The following is a 19,297-nucleotide window of genomic DNA, read 5'->3' on the forward strand; positions in this document are numbered from 1 at the left end:
AAGAAGTCCGAGCTTGAGGGCTGGAGAAATGGCTCAGCTGTTAAGAGCCTGCACTGCCATTAGAGAGGACCTAAACTTGGTTCCAAGCACCCACTCAGAGTGACTAGAGACTGCAGAGGAGGAGGTACAGGAGGTAACCAGTGGTCCCAGTGGGGCGTGACCCTGGGAAATTGGGCCTGAGTCCAGAACCCAGAAACAAAGGGAAGTGCCTTTGTGGAGGTGAGAGGCTGTTTCAGGGGGCTGCTTGCTGTTTTGAAGCAGTGAGCCTCTGGGTGACCTTTATCCTAAGACATAACCTCCGTACCTTCTCACTGGGGGACACCTGTGCTGGCAACGTGACCGCATCTGGAATCACCTGGGAGACAGACTTCTGGGCGTGGCCTGTGATGAGTTAAGACCCACCCTATGTGCGGGCAGCATCGTTTCATGGGCTTGAATCCTGGACTGAATCAAAAGGAAAAGGGGAGCAGGGCTCCAGCACCCCTCACTCTCTGCTTCCTGACTAGGAATGCAACGTGACCATGTGCCTCACACTTCTGCCACCATGACCTCCCCACCATGTGTGCCATTGAACTGCAGGGCCAAAATAAACCCTTCCTCTCTGGAGTTGGTCACAGCACAGAAAAAGGTACTGAAGACTCCCTCCGCCTGCAGGGTTTGGAGCGGTTGGAGAAATGACAAGTGCCTCCCGGCAGAAGAACCTAGGAGACACTGATCCTGCCGGAGCAGACTCCCGTGCCCTGTGCAATACGGAGCCCTGTTCTCTAGGAACTGCAGCCTGGGTGCAGGATAAGAAGGATGGAGGTCCACCTCTCACAGTGGGCTGTGTCCTCCCCTACAAGGATGAGACCTGCAAAAGACAGCCTCTGGCCGCCGCTGCCTGCGTGGGGAAAAAAGTGCCTGGCGTGCCGCCTGCCTGTCTGCCTTATAGATGGGCCTCAGGAGCTTTAGTACTCCGGTGGCAGTGAAGGACAGCAACTGCAACCCAGGCCGCACAGCGCTGGCGTCCAGATGTTTAACATGTGGTCCTTATAGCAAAGGAGTGCAAGTTAGCAGATGAGACAAAAAAAGCACAGTGGCACAGCGTGGCAATGGCAAGGTGGTGGCAGTTGAAGAGTTGGTGGTGGCAATCTGAGTTGATACCGGAGGGAGCACACAGTAGGGCTGCCTGTACTGCAGCCTCAGCAGGCTTCCTGTGGGTGCTTGAGAGTCATGGGAGGGTTGGGTGTGAATGAGACAGAGCAGAGCAACTTGAGAACCAAGGCTTGAGAGCAGGGCAAGTTTTGAGCACTGTCTTGCTCCAGGTGGCCGAAGGTCACAGTGGTTGAGGAATTCAGGCAATTCGGCCTGGGGTGGCCATCTCATCTCCACATGCTGGGGATGATGGAGAACAAGGAAGCGCTTATCTTCTGATTTTACGAACTGTTCATATGAAGGGCCCTGGTCTAACATCAGTAACTCTCTGGGGTAAAGAGCTGAGCAATTAAAAGGCACTTGCGCACGTGAGTCTCTGTGTTCTCAAATGGGGAAGGGGTGCCACTTACACGCTTCGACATCCTCCCGAATGACAGTTCCTTCTGGCCTTTGGTTCTGAAGAACGGCCCCTGGGCAGTCATTGCCTCACCTCAGCTTGGCTTGTTACTGCCAAAGCTCAGACTACCGTTTCTCCTCATTATCTGTTTCCTCGTCACACTGAACAGACCATCAGCGGGCTGTGTTCACCCCTGCTCTCAAGTCACAGCTGCCTGCGTGTAGTCTTTTTTAGAGGCGAACAGTCTGGTGTCCACTCTGATGCGGGACAGCAGCAATGTGCGTTGTGGCCTCAGCCTGCTTCTTCCGTCTTTGGTCCCCAGTTGTTCTGTGCACTGTGCAGCTCTTTGCTGGTTCACCTCTGCTGGTGAGATAAGCAAATGGGTGCCACAGAGTAAGATTTTTTTTCCTTTTAAAAAATGGGGGGATGTGGTTCCGTGGGTCAGGGCACCTGCCTGCTGCACAAGTACGAGGACCTGAGTTCAAATCCCTAGTCCCTGTGTAAAAAGCCAGGCATGGCCACCCCATCTGTAATCCCAGCACCGGGGCAGCAAAGACAGAAAGATCTCTGGGGCTCCCTCACCAGCCAGCCTAAGCTGATTGGTGAGAGATTCTGCCTCAGAAAATAAGACAGAGCAACTGAGGACACACGTGCACGCGCACCAGTGCAGGCACCACACACACAAGCTTGTACTTCAGTGCATTTTATATCTTCTCAGCGTTGTGCAGCCGCCCACATTCCAGAATAGTTTTCATCGCCTCAGAAAGCCCTGTGCCCATGAGCAGGCTCTCTTCAGTCCCACCCTAGCTGCTGGCCACCAGCAAGCCTCTCTATGCCTGTGTCTTGCCTTTTCTGGACTTTTCACAGACACACCATCATCTCATATGAGACCCCTTGTTGGCTTCTTTCTCTCAGCATATTTTGAGAGTTGCAGATTGCCTCAGTCCATTCCTCTTCATGACCAGATGGTAGTCCATTGTGCAGATAACAGGCTACTGACCTGCTTATCAATCAGTAGACGTTTTAGTTGTTTCTACTTTTAACATTATAAACAAATCCTTCGCAACATTTATATAAAATGCTACATTTCTTAGCCACAGGGGGAAAAATGGCAGTACTTCAGTGTGTGTGTATTGTTCATTTGGAAGTCATTGTACGCCATCCGGGAACACTGAACGAGATGAATTGAGGAGTGAAAAAGAGAAATCTGTGTTTAGCCATCCAGGGCCCGGCTGCTCCTGATGAAACACATGTATACTCAGGCAAGATTTTAATATCCCTGGAAATGTACTTTTTTCATCTTTGCAACAATTTAAATGCCATTTAAATGGAAAGCCATTGTATCTTAATTACCAGGTCTCTTACATTTACAGTACAAACAGTTAAGGAAAACACACTGGCATTCAGAATAAATTTGTCATCGCTGTCTCGGAGCAGCTGACAACTGGCCTGTGCATTTCACATGATGAGAGTTTAAAACACAGCCACTTGCTATATCTTATTGCAGTGTTTGCTACACACAGAGGATGGATGCCAACAGGATGCCCACATCGCTTCTGTGGGGAGCCAGAGCGGGGAAGAGAAGAGGTAGTGGAGGAGAGCGCCAGGAGCAGAGTGCAGGGCGCAGCACAGCTGTGAGTGTTTGGAAACAAAGGGAAATTGGTGTGCAGTAATTAGCACTGAGTGGTTTGTCACAGGCACTGAGCCTGCAGATCAGAGCTGGAGCCTGCAGGATACTGTCACTCAGCAATGGAGGCACAAAGCCACAGGAAGCTGGCCAGAAGAGGACTTGCCCGGTTCCTACTTCAGAAACACCCGGAACCTGGAGAATTCTGCTTTTTTTTCAGCCCAGCCTTGCTTCTGGTTCACTAGGCCCACGAGCCACACTCAGACAAGTGCCCAGATATCAGTGCCACAAACACAAAGTTAAGTGGTGGACAGTGGTTCTCAACCTTTCTTCCTTTTTTTTTTTTCAAGACAGGGTTTCTCTGTGTAGCCTTGGTTGGTCTGGACTCTTTTTGTAGACCAGGCTGGCCTCGAACTCACCAGAGATCTGCCTGCCTCTGCCTCCCGAGTGCTAGGATTAAAGGCGTGTGCCACCATGCTTGGCAGTTTTCAACCTTTCTAACACCGTGACCCTTTAATAGAGTTCCTCGTATTGTGGTGACCCCAACGATAAAATTATTTTGATGCTACTTTATAGCTGTAGTTTTGCTACTGTTATGAATCATAATGTAAATATCCGACATGCAGGATATCTGATATGCGACCCCCAAAGGGGTCCCAACACACAGGCTGAGAACCACTGTGTGGTTTAGTGGTCTCGTGTATGCGTGTGCATACCTGTGCCCTTGTGTGGGCATACCTCCTCCTTAATGGTTGGTTCCTGTACTTGTTTTCCTCATGGTTCTTTAGGGCTTTCCTCTGAGAACCTTCTTTCTAAACAAGCAAACTCAAATTCTCCTGTTTCCCATTTTGCCCCCACATACACCCTCAGTCCCCCTTTCTTTCCCCTTCCCCCATCAAAGCCAGTTTGTGCCTCCCAAATACACTTGGATGTGCTGTGCAGCGTTCCACTGGAGTGCACTTGACTTGTCTGTCAGAGGAGTGCCGCTCTCAGAGAAAGCTGCCCTCCTTCTCGCAGCAGCTAAGGAGTGTTTGCTCCGTGGCTGGAGGCAGGACGTCATGCCCAGCTCCCCTCCCCATGCTGGCCTTGCTCTGCCTTAGGTCTGCATAGGCCTTGTCCTTGTTGTCATAGTCACTGCGAGTTCACATGTGCAAAGCTCCCTCGTGTGTTTAGGAGACACCGTTTCCTTGTCCACCTCCTCTGGCCCTTAGACTCATTTGCCAAATACTGTTTCTGAAATAGTTTCTTAGTACTCTAGTAAATACGTTTTGGGCCCCAAAATCTCCAAATTTCATCAAGACATTTTTCTGCCACTGGATATGTAACCTCCTCACCAGGGAGTCACAAGCTCCCTGAATGTCAGGCAGCCTGCGTTTCCCCTGGAATGCATGGCTCGTGTGGAAAACCATTAGCATCAATAACTCCTTGTATTGGTGACTGTTGTGTTTCTATGACCACAAACCCTACCAGAAACATCTCAGGGGAGAAGAGACTTGTTTTGGCTCATGGTTTCAGAGGATTCAGCCATGGTGGTGGGGAAGGCACAGCAGAGCAGCTGGACAGAGCAGGGGAGTCCTGGGGAGGAGGCTCACATCATGGCAGCCAGGAAGCAGCGAGACAGGAAGCAGGCAGGGAGAGCACCTCCCCCCACCACCACACATGATCCTAGGGGCCGACTGCTGCCAGTGAGGCCCCACACCAAGAGGTTCCCAGCCTTCCAAATAGAACCACTACCTAGGGAGTGAGCATTCAGGCTGCGAGCCTTGGAGGAGCTTTCAGCTTCAAACCACTATAGCTGTGTTCACTTTATGGGGCTACAACCCATTTTGCTAAAACTTGCACATCCTGACCACCAGTCTAACTCACGCACAGTAAGAGAAATGCCAACTGATGAAATACGGTTTCTCTCTTTTTCTTCGATCACCTCTTTTTCAATTATAAGATTAGCAGCTCCTAAACTGTCAGCTCGTCACATGGAGGCCGTGTCCATTCACCATCCTCATGGTTCCTTCTAAATGTTATGCCCATAATTTAACCCAATTCTGTAATGGATTGAAACCAGTCCCGGGGCAGTGGAGTGTTGTGGAAGTGCAGCGCCCTGCCTGAGCTTACAGTCCATGACATCAGAGACACTTGAATTTGAGTCCCACACCTGTGTCGTCTTAGCTTTGTGATCTGAGAGAGATTTCTAGCCACGGAATCCCTTTGCACCATGTTTAAAATGAGGTTATAAAACCTATTCCATATCAAGTGATGTACCAGTGTTCCATTGTTGTAACGCGATACCGGAGACTGGAGACTTTGTCAACAAGAAAAGGTTTACTTAGCTCAAAGTTCTGAATATCTAAGAGTGTCTGCTCAGCTCTGGTGAGGGGCCCTTGGTAGTATCAGAGAGAGCATCATGAGAGAGAGAGAAAGATCCCATGATAAGAAGTCAGAGAAGGATGTGGGTGCCCAGGGTTGCTCTTTGTAACAAGTTTCTTTCCCAGGAACTAACCTGGGTTCTGTAAGAAACTACAGTCCTTCCTGTAGGCAGTATCCCCAATGACCTGATGCCCTCCTACTTGACCCAACCCTGGACTTGGTCTGCCTCCTCTTGTGGCAACACTGAGAAACATGCTTCCAACACTTGAGCCTGTGAGGACAAGCCACATGGGAAGTGCTGGAGAGGACTTCAAAGCAGCTGTTTAAAAAAGCCGGGCATGGTGGCGCACTCCCAGCACTCGGGAGGCAGAGGCTGGCAGATCGCCGTGAGTTCGAGGCCAGCCTGGTCTACAAAGTGAGTCCAGGACAGCCAAGGCTACACAGAGAGACCCTGTCTTGAAAAAAAAATGAGTCCCATAGTCCCAGCACTCAGGCTGCAGAGGCAGGTGGACCTCTGTGAGCTTGAGGACAGCCAGGGCTACTTAGAGAAACCATAGGTAGGTAGGTAGGAAGGTAGGTAGGTAGGTAGGTAGGTAGATAGATAGATAGATAGATAGATAGATGAATGCAAAACAACAAAAACACCACTACCACATCATAATAAGAATAATATAAAAGAAGAGAAATCCTGTCTCAAAAAAAAAAACCAAAAAAAAAAAAAGAATAATATAAAAGAATAAAATAAAATGAGTTCTATCCTTGGGCTTCATCTTGAGGCAGTCACCTTGAATAGCCACCTACCCTACAACTCCCAGGGTTGGGGGGTCTGGAAATCTGGAGAGAATAGTTGGGGGGTCTCTGAAATGCAAGCTCCAAGAGGTGTCAGGTTGTGGAGACTTTAACCAGAGCAGCTGGAGGAACAAGTGAGCAGAGAAAGGCGAATGCTGGCGCCTTCCCTTGTGGTTGCAAGAACGCTGGCAGCCAGAACTCTCCTCTCATAGCAGCAAATGTAAAGAGAGTGAGAAGCTAACCTGTCTCAGAAGAAAGACCTGACCTACCAGCATCTGTAGTTCTTGTCAAATAACCCGCCCCAGCGACTGTGCACTGGGCCTCCAAGTTGGCGCCTCACACTCATCTTCAAAGCTGCTGTCAGGTTTCACCCTCTATCCTTAATCATTAGCGGGCATGGAATGGGGCCTCCTCAGGGAAAGGTCTCTCACATGGAACAGTGTGGGAACACAATGGAGAAAATTACACTATGAAGGGGAAACAAAATACTTTTTTTTTTCCAAGACAGGGTTTCTCTATGTAGCCTTGGCTGTCCTGGACTCACTTTGTAAACCAGGCTGTCCTTGAACTCACAGAGATCTACCTGCCTCTGCCTCCCGAGTGCTGGAATTACAGGTGTGTGCCATCATGCTCAGCTAATGCCAGTTAATTTGAAAAGAAAATGCCTTTAAAATGTTTTTTAAGGTCCCCCCCAAAGATAAGAAAATATGATGTGTCTATGAAAGAAGAAAGGCTGTTTTGAGAATTTCTGAGAACAACAAAAAAACTCCTCAAAGTTAAAAAATCCAGCAGAAAGAAAAAAAATCACCAGAAGGATTGGAAGCTAAGGCTGACAAAACCGCCAAGAAGTAGGGCAAAGAGACAAGGTTAGGAGGAGGAGACGAGAGAAGAGCTGGGAAGGGAGCTGGCAAGATGGCTCAGCCAGCAAAGACACACACTGAGCAAGCCCATGTAAATGTGGGCAGAGAGAATAGCCTTCACAAAGTGTCCTCTGACCTCTGCACGCGCGCGCACGCACACACACACACACACACACACACACAGAGAGAGAGAGAGAGAGAGAGAGAGAGAGAGAGAGACAGACAGACAGACAGACAGACAGACACACACACACACAGAGAGAGAGACAGACAGACAGACAGACAGACAGACAGACAGACACACACACACACACACACACACACACACACACACACACACACTAGTGCTTGAAGAAGAAGGCCAGAGAAATGGCTCTGTAGATAAAATGCCTCTCAAGCATGAGGCGCAGACTCCGGACGCCCAGAACAGAGATGTGGGGGCGCACATCTGTGATCCTGGTGTGTCTGTGTTGAGACAGGAGATAGAGAAGGATAGCCGTGGCAAGCTCCAGCGGAACATGGTCAGTGGTCAACAAGAGGCTCTGTGTCACAGTGGAAGGAGGGGACCCACAGCCAAGAGCGTGGGTCTCTGCAACACATGTGCGTGCGCACACACTGGACACATAGTAAAAATAGGAGTTGGAAGATGGCCCAGCTGCTTTGAGAGAGAGAGAGAGAGAGAGAGAGAGAGAGAGAGAGAGAGAGAGAGAGAGAGAGAGAGCGAGAGCGAGAGCGCTCACGCAGGGACACCGGGGCCGGAAGCTCACTGATGGAAGCCTTGAGAAAACATTTGAATTTGAAGGAAATGAGTTGCCTGATTAAAACTCGCTTTCGCTTGACCTCAGTCAATGAAAATTGCCCTGCTTCAGTGCACAGCATTGAGGCTTCCAGAATACTGGGGACGAAGAGGAAATGTGCTAATACCTTAGGGGTGCAGCCGGCTGTGCCGTGAATAAGAATTAGAACAGCAGGGCTGGAGCGGGGCTCAGCAGTTGAGAGCACTGGCTGCTCTGCGGAGGACTCCAGTTCAATTCCCAGCACCCACATGGTGCCTCACAGCCATCTGTAACTCCAGTTCCAGGAGATCGGTGCTCTTCCCTCGCCTCCACAGGCACCAGGTATGCACGCAGCGCACAGACATGCACACAGGCAAAACACCCAGACACTTAAAATGAAAATTAATCTTTAAACATGAGAGAGAACAATACTGGACATAGGAAGCCAGGGGAACATGGCTGTCAAGAGTCAATGGCCAAGCAGGTGCCATCCATCGTCTTGTGGAGACCTGAGTTTGCCTCCACAGAACTCACTACCATGCATGGCTAATGTAGTGAATTCTGCGATCTGGTGCTCCTAGGAAGAGATGGTGGGCGGGTGGAGGGAATTCCCCAGAACCTCACAGGCCAGCTAATTTGGTGTACACAGCTGTGAACAAGAGACCCTACCTCAAACTAGATAGAAAGGTGAGAACAAACGCCCTAGGTTGTCCTCTGACTTACACGGGGGGGGGGGGGGGGGGTGCGGGGGTGGAGGTGGGGGCAGGGGGTGGTTTAAGTCCAAATGAAGAGGTTTTTCTGCCCAGAATCCTTAACACAAACTGTCACTAAGCCTGAAGGTAGAGCAAGAGTATTTTCAGGCATGAATATTCCAATGTCTTCGCCTCTTGGGCCGCTTTGTCATTGGCCTGATAGTGGTTGTGCTACCCGCCCCCCCAAATGACAGCAAAACAAGAAAGAGGGAGACAAGGGAGCTGCAGAGCAGAGAGCCAGCCCAGGAGGTGAAGGGATGCAGCAGAGGGCAGCTGGGACCCAGCTCAAAGCACGTGAGCTGAGCTCATGGGTCCAGTGCCGCAGCAGCGGGCCTCTCTCAGCATCCACACGCCCACTAGCATGGTGCTACCCTCCCAGCCCCAGGACAGAGCAGCTGGATTAGCGTGACCCAGATTCTCCCCTGAGCTCTGCTGGCCTTGACCATGCGCACTGAGTCCCCCCTTCCCTTTCATCCCTGTTGCCGCACCAGCTGAGAATACTCTTGGCATCCAGAACCAAGTTTTGTGATTGGAACTTTCCCTGAGAACTGGAGATAGGGCCTTGAAGAGCTTAGAGGCAAAAAATAGAGAGTGGCCACCTGCCCCAGCCATTTTTATGAGTTCCAGTTTAGTTCAGGAGGGACATGAATATGTAGTGAAATCTACCAACAAAGCCAGTCCCCCACCCCCACCTCCTGTATGCTGAATGGCAGCCTTCGGCTTCCCTGCTGTGCGCCAGGCGGAGTAAATCTTTAAAGGAGCAAGTTCAGAGCAAATCACAGACACCTGATTTTACCAGTTTGTACCGTATATCCAAAAATAAATCCAAGTAGATATTCCAAGAGGAAAAAAAAAGGCCTTGTGTTAAAAAAAAAAGTTTGGGAAACACTTGGATAAGACGCTTGGGAGCTGGGGGTCTAGCTCAGTGGGTAGAGTGCTTGCTCAGCATGCATGACGTTCTGGGTTCGATTCTCAGCCCCACATAAACCTAGTGCCATGGCACACCTGTAATCCCAGCACTTGGGAAATGGAGGCAAGCGGATCAGGAGTTCAAAGTCATCCTTGGCTGTGTTGTGAGCCTGGGCTACATGAGACCATGATAAAGAACTATAGATTTCTCATCACTTTTTAAAGATTTATGTACTTCTTATGTATACAGTGTCCTGCCTGCTTGTAACACCTGCATGCCAGAAGAGGATCACATTATAGCTGGTTGTGAACCACCATGTAGTTACTGGGATTTGAATTCAAGACCTTTGGGAGAGTGGGTGGTGCTCTTAACCTCTGAGCCATCTCTCCAGCCCGATTTCTCGTCATTTTAAATGTGCTGATGGATATAATTAATCCTAATGGGAGGACTAATGTGCGGTGACCAGTCTCACTTGACCACAAAGCCCTGATTTTACAAAATGCCTGCTGTTTTGTTTTTTTTAAAGATTTATTTTATTGTGTAGGTGTTTAGCCTGCATGTACGTACGTGTGTGTACATGTGTGTTTGGTACCCATGGAGGTCAGAAGAGGGTGTCAGATGACCTGGAGCCAAAATCAATGATGATTGTGAGCTGCCACGTGAGTGCTGGGGACCAAACCTAGGTCCTCTGCAAGAGCTGCAAGTGCTCTTAACCACTGAGGCATCTCTCCAGCCCCAGCGTAGGCCATCTTAAGGAACACACTGAGGACAGTTTGGGAAACTAGAGTGAAGTAGATACGAGGAGACGTTTAATATGATTTTTCCTGAAAAGAAATGAAGTTGTTCTCAAGTCTTTAATTTTATGAAATGGGCTGCAAATGCCTTTTCACGGGGCTTACAGATCCTTCATGAGAAGAGTGGGTGTGCGTGTGCTGCAGTGCTCTAGATCGAAGCCGGGTTGGACTCAGTCTTAATTGTATCTGACCACAGAGAAGAAAAGATTCATGATGCTCACTGGAGTTTATTTTGTTATAATAATATCTGTACGGGGAAAGATGAAGGCTACAGCAGGGCTCTCTCCGCCTTCCTGCTTCAGATGCCTACACAAAATGCTGTCAGGCGGTGGGAAGCCTTAACACCTTCCTCTCCTGGACGAGGTCTACAGCAGTGTAAGAATGTGCTGGGCAGGGTTTGGAAGTCAAAATGAATACTGAGCATTCTATTTTAGACTCGTTTCCCGAGCGTTACATCTCTAGATTTGTCTCAGTTTCCTGCTTTGGGTTTTCAGGTTTATGAATTTTTAACTTTTAAAATTCAAACTGGTTTGGAACCTTCCAGATAGGTGTTTACACGGCGCCGTCGTTCTAGCTGGTACTCTTGTTTGTACGTTATATAAATCTCTCTGTGTCTTTCTCCGTTCTATTTCAGTCTCCACTGCCTCTGAGGCCGCATCTTCCTTTTCTACTCTGTCCGTGTCTTCTCCTGAGCCGGCCTATCCAGAGAAGTCAACCCATCACTTTACCCCGGTTTTGAGCAGCCCTTCCTTCTGGACTCGGCCCCAGCCACAGTCACCTTGTGCCCCCTTCACAAACAAAAACGAGGCAGCCAGGGTCCACCACCCTTTCGCTCCCAGGGGCACAGCATCTTCGGATGACGAGGAATACCTGAATCTTCCAGATAACTCCGATTCGGCTACAAAGAAGCCAGGTCACATTCACAGCAGCAGTGGGGCAGTGTTTTCCACCCCAACTAGAGCCCACTTCCCTTTGCTGTCCTGTGCTACTTTTCAGGCAAACGAAGGCTCCGCCTGGGACTCCGAGTCCCACTCCATCCACACTCTTCTAGGCGAAGTGAAGAGCGCCGTGGTTCGGCTCCACGAGGACCTGAGCCTGGTGATCCAGGAACTTGCTGTCATCAACAGCCGCCTAGGCAACCTGAGTGGCAGCAGACCACCAGCTGCCGAGACCCTGCAGGACCCCCAGTCTTCCCGGGGGAGTCCAGACCCTATCTAGTCACCTGGCTATTTTGCTGGGACACAATGGTTTCCACTGCCCACAGACCTAGGAGGTTCCCATTGCTGTAGGGACAAAAAGGCAGTGACTTAATTTTTACATTGTCAAATGTATTAGCACATCTTTCAAACCGACAAAGCCATTTGAGTGCTGTAATTATTTTTTTAAGAGAAAGATGTCTCTGTTGGTCATTTCAGGTTTAGATATTGGTTCCTTTGAAAGCAAAGAGTCTTTCTTTCATTCGTCACGTTTCTGTACTTTATTCCTAATGAGGTAAGCTTTAGTGAAAGTTCTGGGGAGACTTTAAGGTGCAAGTAGCTGTTGGCGGGCTTTTGGGTGAACAAGTAAGCCAGGAGAGCCCCTGGGTGGCCCCTCCCCAGTGCTGACGTGGGATGCCAACAAGTTTCTGCCTGCCCAACAATCAAGGGCCGGAAGTCTCCTCAGCTGCCACAAGGTCAGGAGAGAAGCTGAGGCAGGTAGGATGTGGAGCAACACGCACATTTTTATGTTTATTGCAGGGAGTTTGGGTGCCTCCCTTTCTCTAGTAGTTCATAAATAAATCTGATGTTTTCAACTTGCTGTACCTTCTTTTTAATTTACTAAAGCAACTTTCCAGACAAAATTGCCACGTTTCCTTTATAGACAAGAGTGACCTAGTTTGAGTGTTACAGACCATACTTCTCATCCAGGTGCATGCTGGGGTCAGTACAGAAGCGACTGTTTGTTGTTTGTGGCTCTGGGTTGGAACCCAGAGGCTCACACCTGCCAGGCCAGTGCTCTGCTACCTTGCTTAAGGCAGGGTCTGCTGTGCCCATGGTAGCTGGCCCGAGGGATTCTGGGTGATTTTCCCCTTTCCACCTCCCTTCTTACCTCAGGAGTGCTGGCTTACAGCAGGGCTCCACCTCAAACAAGGTGGAAGGAGAACCAACTCCCAAAAACTGTCCTTTGACCTCTACCTGCCTGTGGTGGCAAGTATGTGTCCTCACTCACAGATACAAGTAAAGGAAGCTTTTAAAAGGGACCCGTGAGAGGGCTCATGCAGAATTTGCTTCACAGCTTTCTCATACCTTAATGCTTCTTGAAGATTATGTCTTTTTAGCTTTTCTCTTTTTTCCCCCTCCACATTTTTTTTTCCAGAGCTGAGGACCGAACCCAGGGCTTTGCACTTGCTAGGCAAGCGCTCTACCACTGAGCTAAATCCCCAACCCCTCCCCCTCCACATTTTTACTTATTTATTTGTGGTGGGTGTGTACACAGCACGTGTGAGGGTCAGTGGACAACTTATACGACTCGCTTCTGTCCTTCTATCATATAGGGCCGAGGGCTTGAACTTGGGTTGTCAGGCTTGGCCGCGAGCCTCTCTACCCACTGAACTGTCCCACTGACCCTCCTGCAGGTATTTTCAAACCTGCCTTCACTAAGAAGAGCAGTAAGCAGATATCCTGACTAGCAAGTGTAGAGTTCTTGCTCTCACAGGAAGAATAACAACTTAACTAGGACATATGCTAATAAGCTAGTAAGTCTGCATCACAGCTGTCACCCATTCCAGAACATTTTCCTCACAGCAAAGCCCATCCAGTACCTGCAGCACATGTTGTGCCTTTGCTTTCCACACTGTGGAGACGAGAAGCAGGTTAAGGAAAGAAAGTTCTGGCTCACAGTACAAGGGGAGACAGTGCATCGTGGTGGAGGGAGGCAGAACTGCTGTTCACGTTGCATGAGTAGTCAGGAAGCAGAGGGCATCAGCTATAAAGCCTTAACGAGACCCACTCCCACCCTACCCACCGCAACCCACTTCTTTCAGCAAGGCTCCACCTCCTAGAGATTCCACAGCCTTCCAAAACAGGGCCACCATCTGGGGACCAGGTGTTCAAACACATGAGCCTTCTGGAGGAGAGTTCATATTAAAACCCCCAAACCCTTCTGTTGTATAGCAATTTCCTCCTATATAGATCTTCATCTTTTAGGGCAGCACCCTAATACTCAAGATGTTCTAAGGAGGAGTGAAAACTTCCATCCAGGGGGAAGTTCACTAAGCTCAGGAAGTTCCTGAAACTGACCTGATTCGCCACACATCTACATAAGCACTGAGGGCTGCTGAGCTGTCTGGAAGAGACAGAGACCAGCAGAGATGCCTAGAAAGGATGCTCTGACTATCCAAGCTGCATAGAGGCTGCTCAGTGTGCTCCAGGTTCTGAGTTTTGTGAACTGTCACTCATGTGGGGTGAGCCTTGGTAAGGTAGCTGTCTTTTGTGGGGCGAAGGAGACATGCAACTGGAGGGGTCAGCCTGGAGCAAGAGACAGGTCAAGGCGTGTCCAAACCCCGGAAATAGTGTCTTGAGACCAGCAGGAGTAGGAACATTTCCTCCCTGCCCTGGGCCTTAATGTACTGGGACACACATAGCCTTACAGGCCCCACCTCTGCCATCCTTGAAGTGGTTACATAGCCTGGTGGCTATGTTTCAGGATAAACTTCCTCTCTCCTTATAAAGTCATGTCCAGCAAGCGCCTGGAATTCCTCTCCACGCAAATAAGGCACTCACTCCCAGCACCTTGGCCCCAGCCAGTGATATACACTCACCCCCAAAAGCCTTTATCCACTACCCAGAGGTTTAAATAGTCTTTGCTCCCCACAACTAAACAAGCTGCCTCTCTGAAATTGTCACCTGAGAAGTCTGTTTTGAGGTTCCCACCACCCCTGTCCATCCCTGCCCCGGTTTCCCTCTCAGGTCACGGTCTGATCGCAGGTGTTCATGCCATTAAGGAATGGGGTGCAGAGTGGGAACAGTAGCCTTTGAGTCCTCTTTGCCCCAGTAAGTAACCCCTCACCCATATTCCAGTAAGTAACTCAATAAAACTCCTTGGCTCACCAGCTGCACGTCAGTGGCACCCTTAGTTTGGTCTGCTCTTAGTTACTTGTCTGAGGTGAATAGATGTTTGTTCATGTCTCCGCAGGAGCAGTATCACACAACACCCTCTCTTCCAAATTCTTGGCACCGAAATGTATTGTCTACCTCCATGATATTTTATATAAGTGATATTATATATCAACAGAATCATACAGGCAGCCATGCAGCCGACTGCACCACATCCCCAGCTCAGGGAGGAATCATAAAACATGAGGGCCTGTGTCTGGTTTCTGTCATAAAGCATCCTATTGCAGCATTCATCCATGTTGTAGCACAGGTCAACACTTCGTTTATTTATGTGGTAAAGTAACATCTATCATATGTAGATACCACGTGCTACTTGGCCATTAGTCATCTGGTCTGGGTCGTTTACACTTCCTTGCTCTTAGGAATGGGGCCGCTGCAAACACTTGGTGAACGTATAATTCAGGTCCTGTCCTGGTCTCCTTTCTGCTACTGTGATAAAAACGCTTTGACCTGAAGGGATAAAGGGCTTATTGGGCTCACACCAATCCGTCAATGCAGGGAAGTCAAGGAAAGAATTTGAAGCAGCGGGTCACGTCACAGACATGAGGAGGGGAGAATGCATGAGTGCCTGCCTGCTTGTGCTCAGCCTTCACGCTACACCCAGACACTCTGGGATCCAAACCCAAGAAACCTTTGGGCTGGGTCGTCCCACATTAAGTAAGATGGTGAACTCCGTTCTCCCAAAGACATACCTTCATGCCAACCTCTCCCGCTTTCTTCTGGGAGCTCCTTCCTCCACCGAGAGCTCTAGGCTCTAGTAAGGACGTTACTGCTCTTTTTGTGGTGGCTCAAACACTTTTCAGTTACATATTATGAAGAAAGAACAGGGCGGGAGAGATGGCTTGGTGGTTAAAAGTACTTGCTGCTCTTACAAAAGACCCTGGTTAAGTTCCCAGCACCCACCTGGTGCCTTACAGCCATCCATAACTCCAGTGTCAGAGGATGTGGCACCTCCTTCTGTGACTCAGCAAATGCCACCTGCACATAGTGCACATCCATGCAGGCAGGCAAACACCCATACACATAGAATAAATATGAAATAAAAAGCAGTATAAAATAAAAATCCTCCAAGACACATCGCCCCTCCTTCTCCGTTCATATCCCCCAAAGCTGCTATATCTGGATGTTGAATGGGGGGGAGTAACCCCCCCACGAGTAACTGGGGGTTACTACAACAAAAACTACCTCTTTGTGAAACTCCCTCCTTTACCACATGCTTACCAGATGCATATTGTTGCCTCCAATTATAACTAGGTTCTACATAGCTCATATATTTTATGTAACAATTTGCTAATTAGTATAATTAATAAGCACTTATGTGAGCTTCTATTTAGCCAACTCTATTAAACCAGTAGAAAAAAAACTTGGCTTAAATGAAGAGAGGGTCTATTCTGATTGACTTTCCAATATTCTCGTATTAAAAATATTTCATGAGATGTTCTTCTCATAGTGTTTTAGTCTGAACTGAAGATCGTATTATAAAGCAGTTATAAACATACTTTACAGTTTGCTTACTGTCAAATTACTTATGTGCTCATTCTTTAAATATTTATAAAGTGCTGTTGGGCGTAGGCAGTTTGCCAGGCATCGGGACACAATAGTGAACAAGATGGATGAGTCCCTGTCAGAGTTTCGGCTCTGTGGCCGTGCGAATGGATGAGTCGGTATTTGTGCTACAGTGTGTGACCTTGCAGGGCACAGGGTGATGGGGCAGGGGTTGGTGCAGAGTGCAGGCAGCTTGAAGAGATTTGGGGACCTCGCATAGAAGACCTGAAGTCTACGTGGAATCTGGAAGAAGCAGAAAAGCGCCAGAGTGTGGAAGGGAAGGGGTAGTGTGTCTGGGCGGGGGGCAATATAATGGTGGGAGCCCGCACGGAGGATGCGCCAACAGGAAGGGCAGCAGTTTGAGCGCTTCCACGGTGGCTGCACTGTTGGTAACAACAAGGTTGGCCTTTACACGCTCAGAAAAAGACCAAGAAACATGGAAAGGGATTGTTCTTAAAATGTCACAGAAACTCGGGGGTGAGTGGGTCTCTAAGAACCAACCTCAGGCTGAAAAAAAATTGGCTCTGGAGAGAGACTGCAAGGGCCTTGCTGGATAAACTTCCCACTAAATGAACTCGCTGGGACCATGGTTTCCCCCAAGTGGGCACAGAGCTGTCTGTGTATGCTCAGTTAAGAAATCCAGGGACCATCAGGAGCAACTCGGAGACTCCATAAGACACTCAGTATTCTGGGTGCTCTTCTCAAGGTTTTACTGTATTTTCAACAAAGTGGATTTTGAGATGTGATAAAATGGGTTTAGAGATGTGGAATTGAGAGGTTTTTATTTCTTGAAGAACACCAAGGAAGTTGACGAGGCCGGTACATTGTTGTTACGGCAGACATATGTGCCTCCTCTTATCAGCAGGCAGGCTGAGGAAGAGTAAATTGGCTCCGAAGAAGCTGGATTTCCAACATGATTTTGTTTGGTAATTTTGAATTCTGTTTTCTTACTGATGGTGCAGAAAGTTCCCAAAGATATGGTAATTACTGCAGAAATACGGCTGCTAGCGTTTCCAGCTATTCAAACAGTAAAATTCCATTATAAAACACCACAATCTATGTGTTCGATGATGCTGCAGTTCAGCATGTGTCCCCTGTACTATTTCCTATAGATTCATCTGTGGGGGGAGGGGCAGGTATGTATGTGTGCACATGTGTGTTTGTTGGGGGGGGGGAAGGCCAAAGGTCATCTTCAGGTGTCCCTCAGGATACCCTCCATCTTGATTTTTATTTTAATTTACTGTAATTTATTCAGATTACACACTGAATGTTATCCCCTCACTTGTATCTTCCTGTTCCTACCTTCCCTTCCTCTTCTGCCCTATTCCCCTCCCCTAGACCTCTGACAGAAGGAGATCTCCTTCCCCCACCATAAGGCCACAGCATATCAGGGTCTCATCTGGATAGCCTGCTTCCCCTTCCTCTGTGTGCCCACCAGGCTTCCCCACCAAGAGGAAGTGATCAAATTGGGTGCACCAGAGTTCATGTGAGAGGCAGTCCCTGCTCTCCCCACAACTGTGGAGAATGAGCTGTCCATTGGCTACATCTGAACAGAGGGTCTGGGTTTACTGCATGCATTGTCCTTGATTGGTGCAACAGTTTGTGCAGGCCTCCCTGGGTCCAGATCCACCAGCCTGATGGTCTCTCTGTGGGCCTCCTGAACCCTCTGGGTGCTTCCATCCTCCCATTCTTCCATACTATTCTCAGTGTTCCACCCAGAGTACAACAGCAAGTCCCAGCATCTGTTCGGATGCCCTGCTGGGTGGAGTCTCTCTGAGAACATCTACTTTGGGCTAATATCTACTTATAAGTGAGTACATACCATGCATGTGTTTCTGAGTCTGGGTTACCTCACTCAGGATGATCATTTCTAGTTCCATCCATTTGCCTGCAAATTTCAAGATGTCCTTGTTTTTGATAGCTGGATGGTATCCCATTGTGTAAATGTACCACAGTTTATTTATCCATTCTTCAGTTGAGGGACGTTTGGTTCTTTCCAGATTCTGGCTATTATGAATAAGGCTGCTATGAATGTAGTTGAGCATCGTCCTTGTTGTATAGTGGAGCATCTTTGGGGGATATGCCCAGGAGTGGTATCGCTAGCTGGGTCTTGAGGTAAAAGCTATTCCCAATTTTCTGAGAAAGCACAAGATTGATTTCCAAAGTGGATGTAGAAGTTTTCGTTCTGACCAGCAATGGAGAAGTGTTCCCCTTTCCACATCCTCTCAAACATGTGCTGTCACTTGAGTTTTCGATCTTAGCCATTCTGATGGATGTAGGATAGAATCTCAGAGTGGTTGTGATTTGCATTTCCAAGGACGTTGAGCATTTCTTTAAGTGTTTCTCAGCCATTCAATATTTTTCTGTTGTGAATTCTCTATTTAGCTCTGTACCCTATTTTTAATTGGGTTATTTGGCTTGGTGGTTTTTAATTTCTTGAGTTCTTTATATATTTTGGATATTAGCCATTTGTCAGATGTAGGGTTGGTGAAGATCTTCTCCCAGTCTGTAGGCTGTCATTTTGTTCTGTTGACGGTGTCCTTTGCCTTACAGAAACTTTTCAGTTTCAGGAGGTTCCAGTTATTAATTGTTTATCTTAGAGCCTAAGCTATTAGTGTTTTGTTCAGGAAGTTGTCTCCTGTGTCAATGAGTTCTAGGCTCTTTCCCACTTTCTCTTATAACAGATTTAGTGTGTCTGGTTTTATGTTGAGGTCTTTAATCTACTTGGAATTTAGTTTTGTGCAGGGTGATAAATATGGATCTATTTGCATTTTTCTACATGTAGCCATCCAGTTAGACCAGCACCATTTGTTGAAGATGGCACCTTTTTTCCATTGTATGGTTTTGGCTTCATTGTCAGAAATCAAGTGTCCATAGGTGTGTGTGCTTATTTCTGGGTCTTCAATTCAATCCCATTGATCAACCAGCCTATTGCTATGCCAGTACCATGCCATTTTATTACTGCTGCTCTATAGCACAGCTTGAGATCAGGGATGGAGATTCCGCTGGAAGATCTTTTATTTACAGGATTGTTTTAGCTATTCTGGGTTTTTTGTTTTTCTGTATGAAGTTGGGAATTGATATTTCTAGGTCTCTAAAGAACTGTATAGATATTTTGATAGGGATTGCACTAAATCTGTAAATTTCTTGTGGTAATATGTCCATTTTTACTATGTTGAGCCTCCCGATCCATGA

At 48.1% G+C, this 19,297-nt stretch overlaps 1 protein-coding gene across 4 annotated transcripts in view; it reads left to right on the plus strand.

The window, feature by feature from the left end:
* The window catches only part of ENTHD1 (ENTH domain containing 1), a 113,186-nt gene extending 100,992 nt beyond the window's left edge, over positions 1–12,194 (plus strand). For all 4 annotated transcript variants that reach the window (XM_084751538.1, XM_084751537.1, XM_084751539.1 and 1 more), the window contains one exon: positions 11,038–12,194. In XM_084751538.1, the coding sequence (XP_084607664.1) occupies positions 11,038–11,621 (584 nt within the window). In that variant the 3' untranslated portion in view covers positions 11,622–12,194. The remainder of the gene's footprint in view (positions 1–11,037) is intronic.
* Positions 12,195–19,297: the final 7,103 nt, after the last annotated feature.

This window comes from Acomys minous (assembly GCF_964271855.1).
Source record: "Acomys minous genome assembly, chromosome: 12".
Taxonomy (NCBI): Eukaryota; Metazoa; Chordata; class Mammalia; order Rodentia; family Muridae; genus Acomys; species Acomys minous.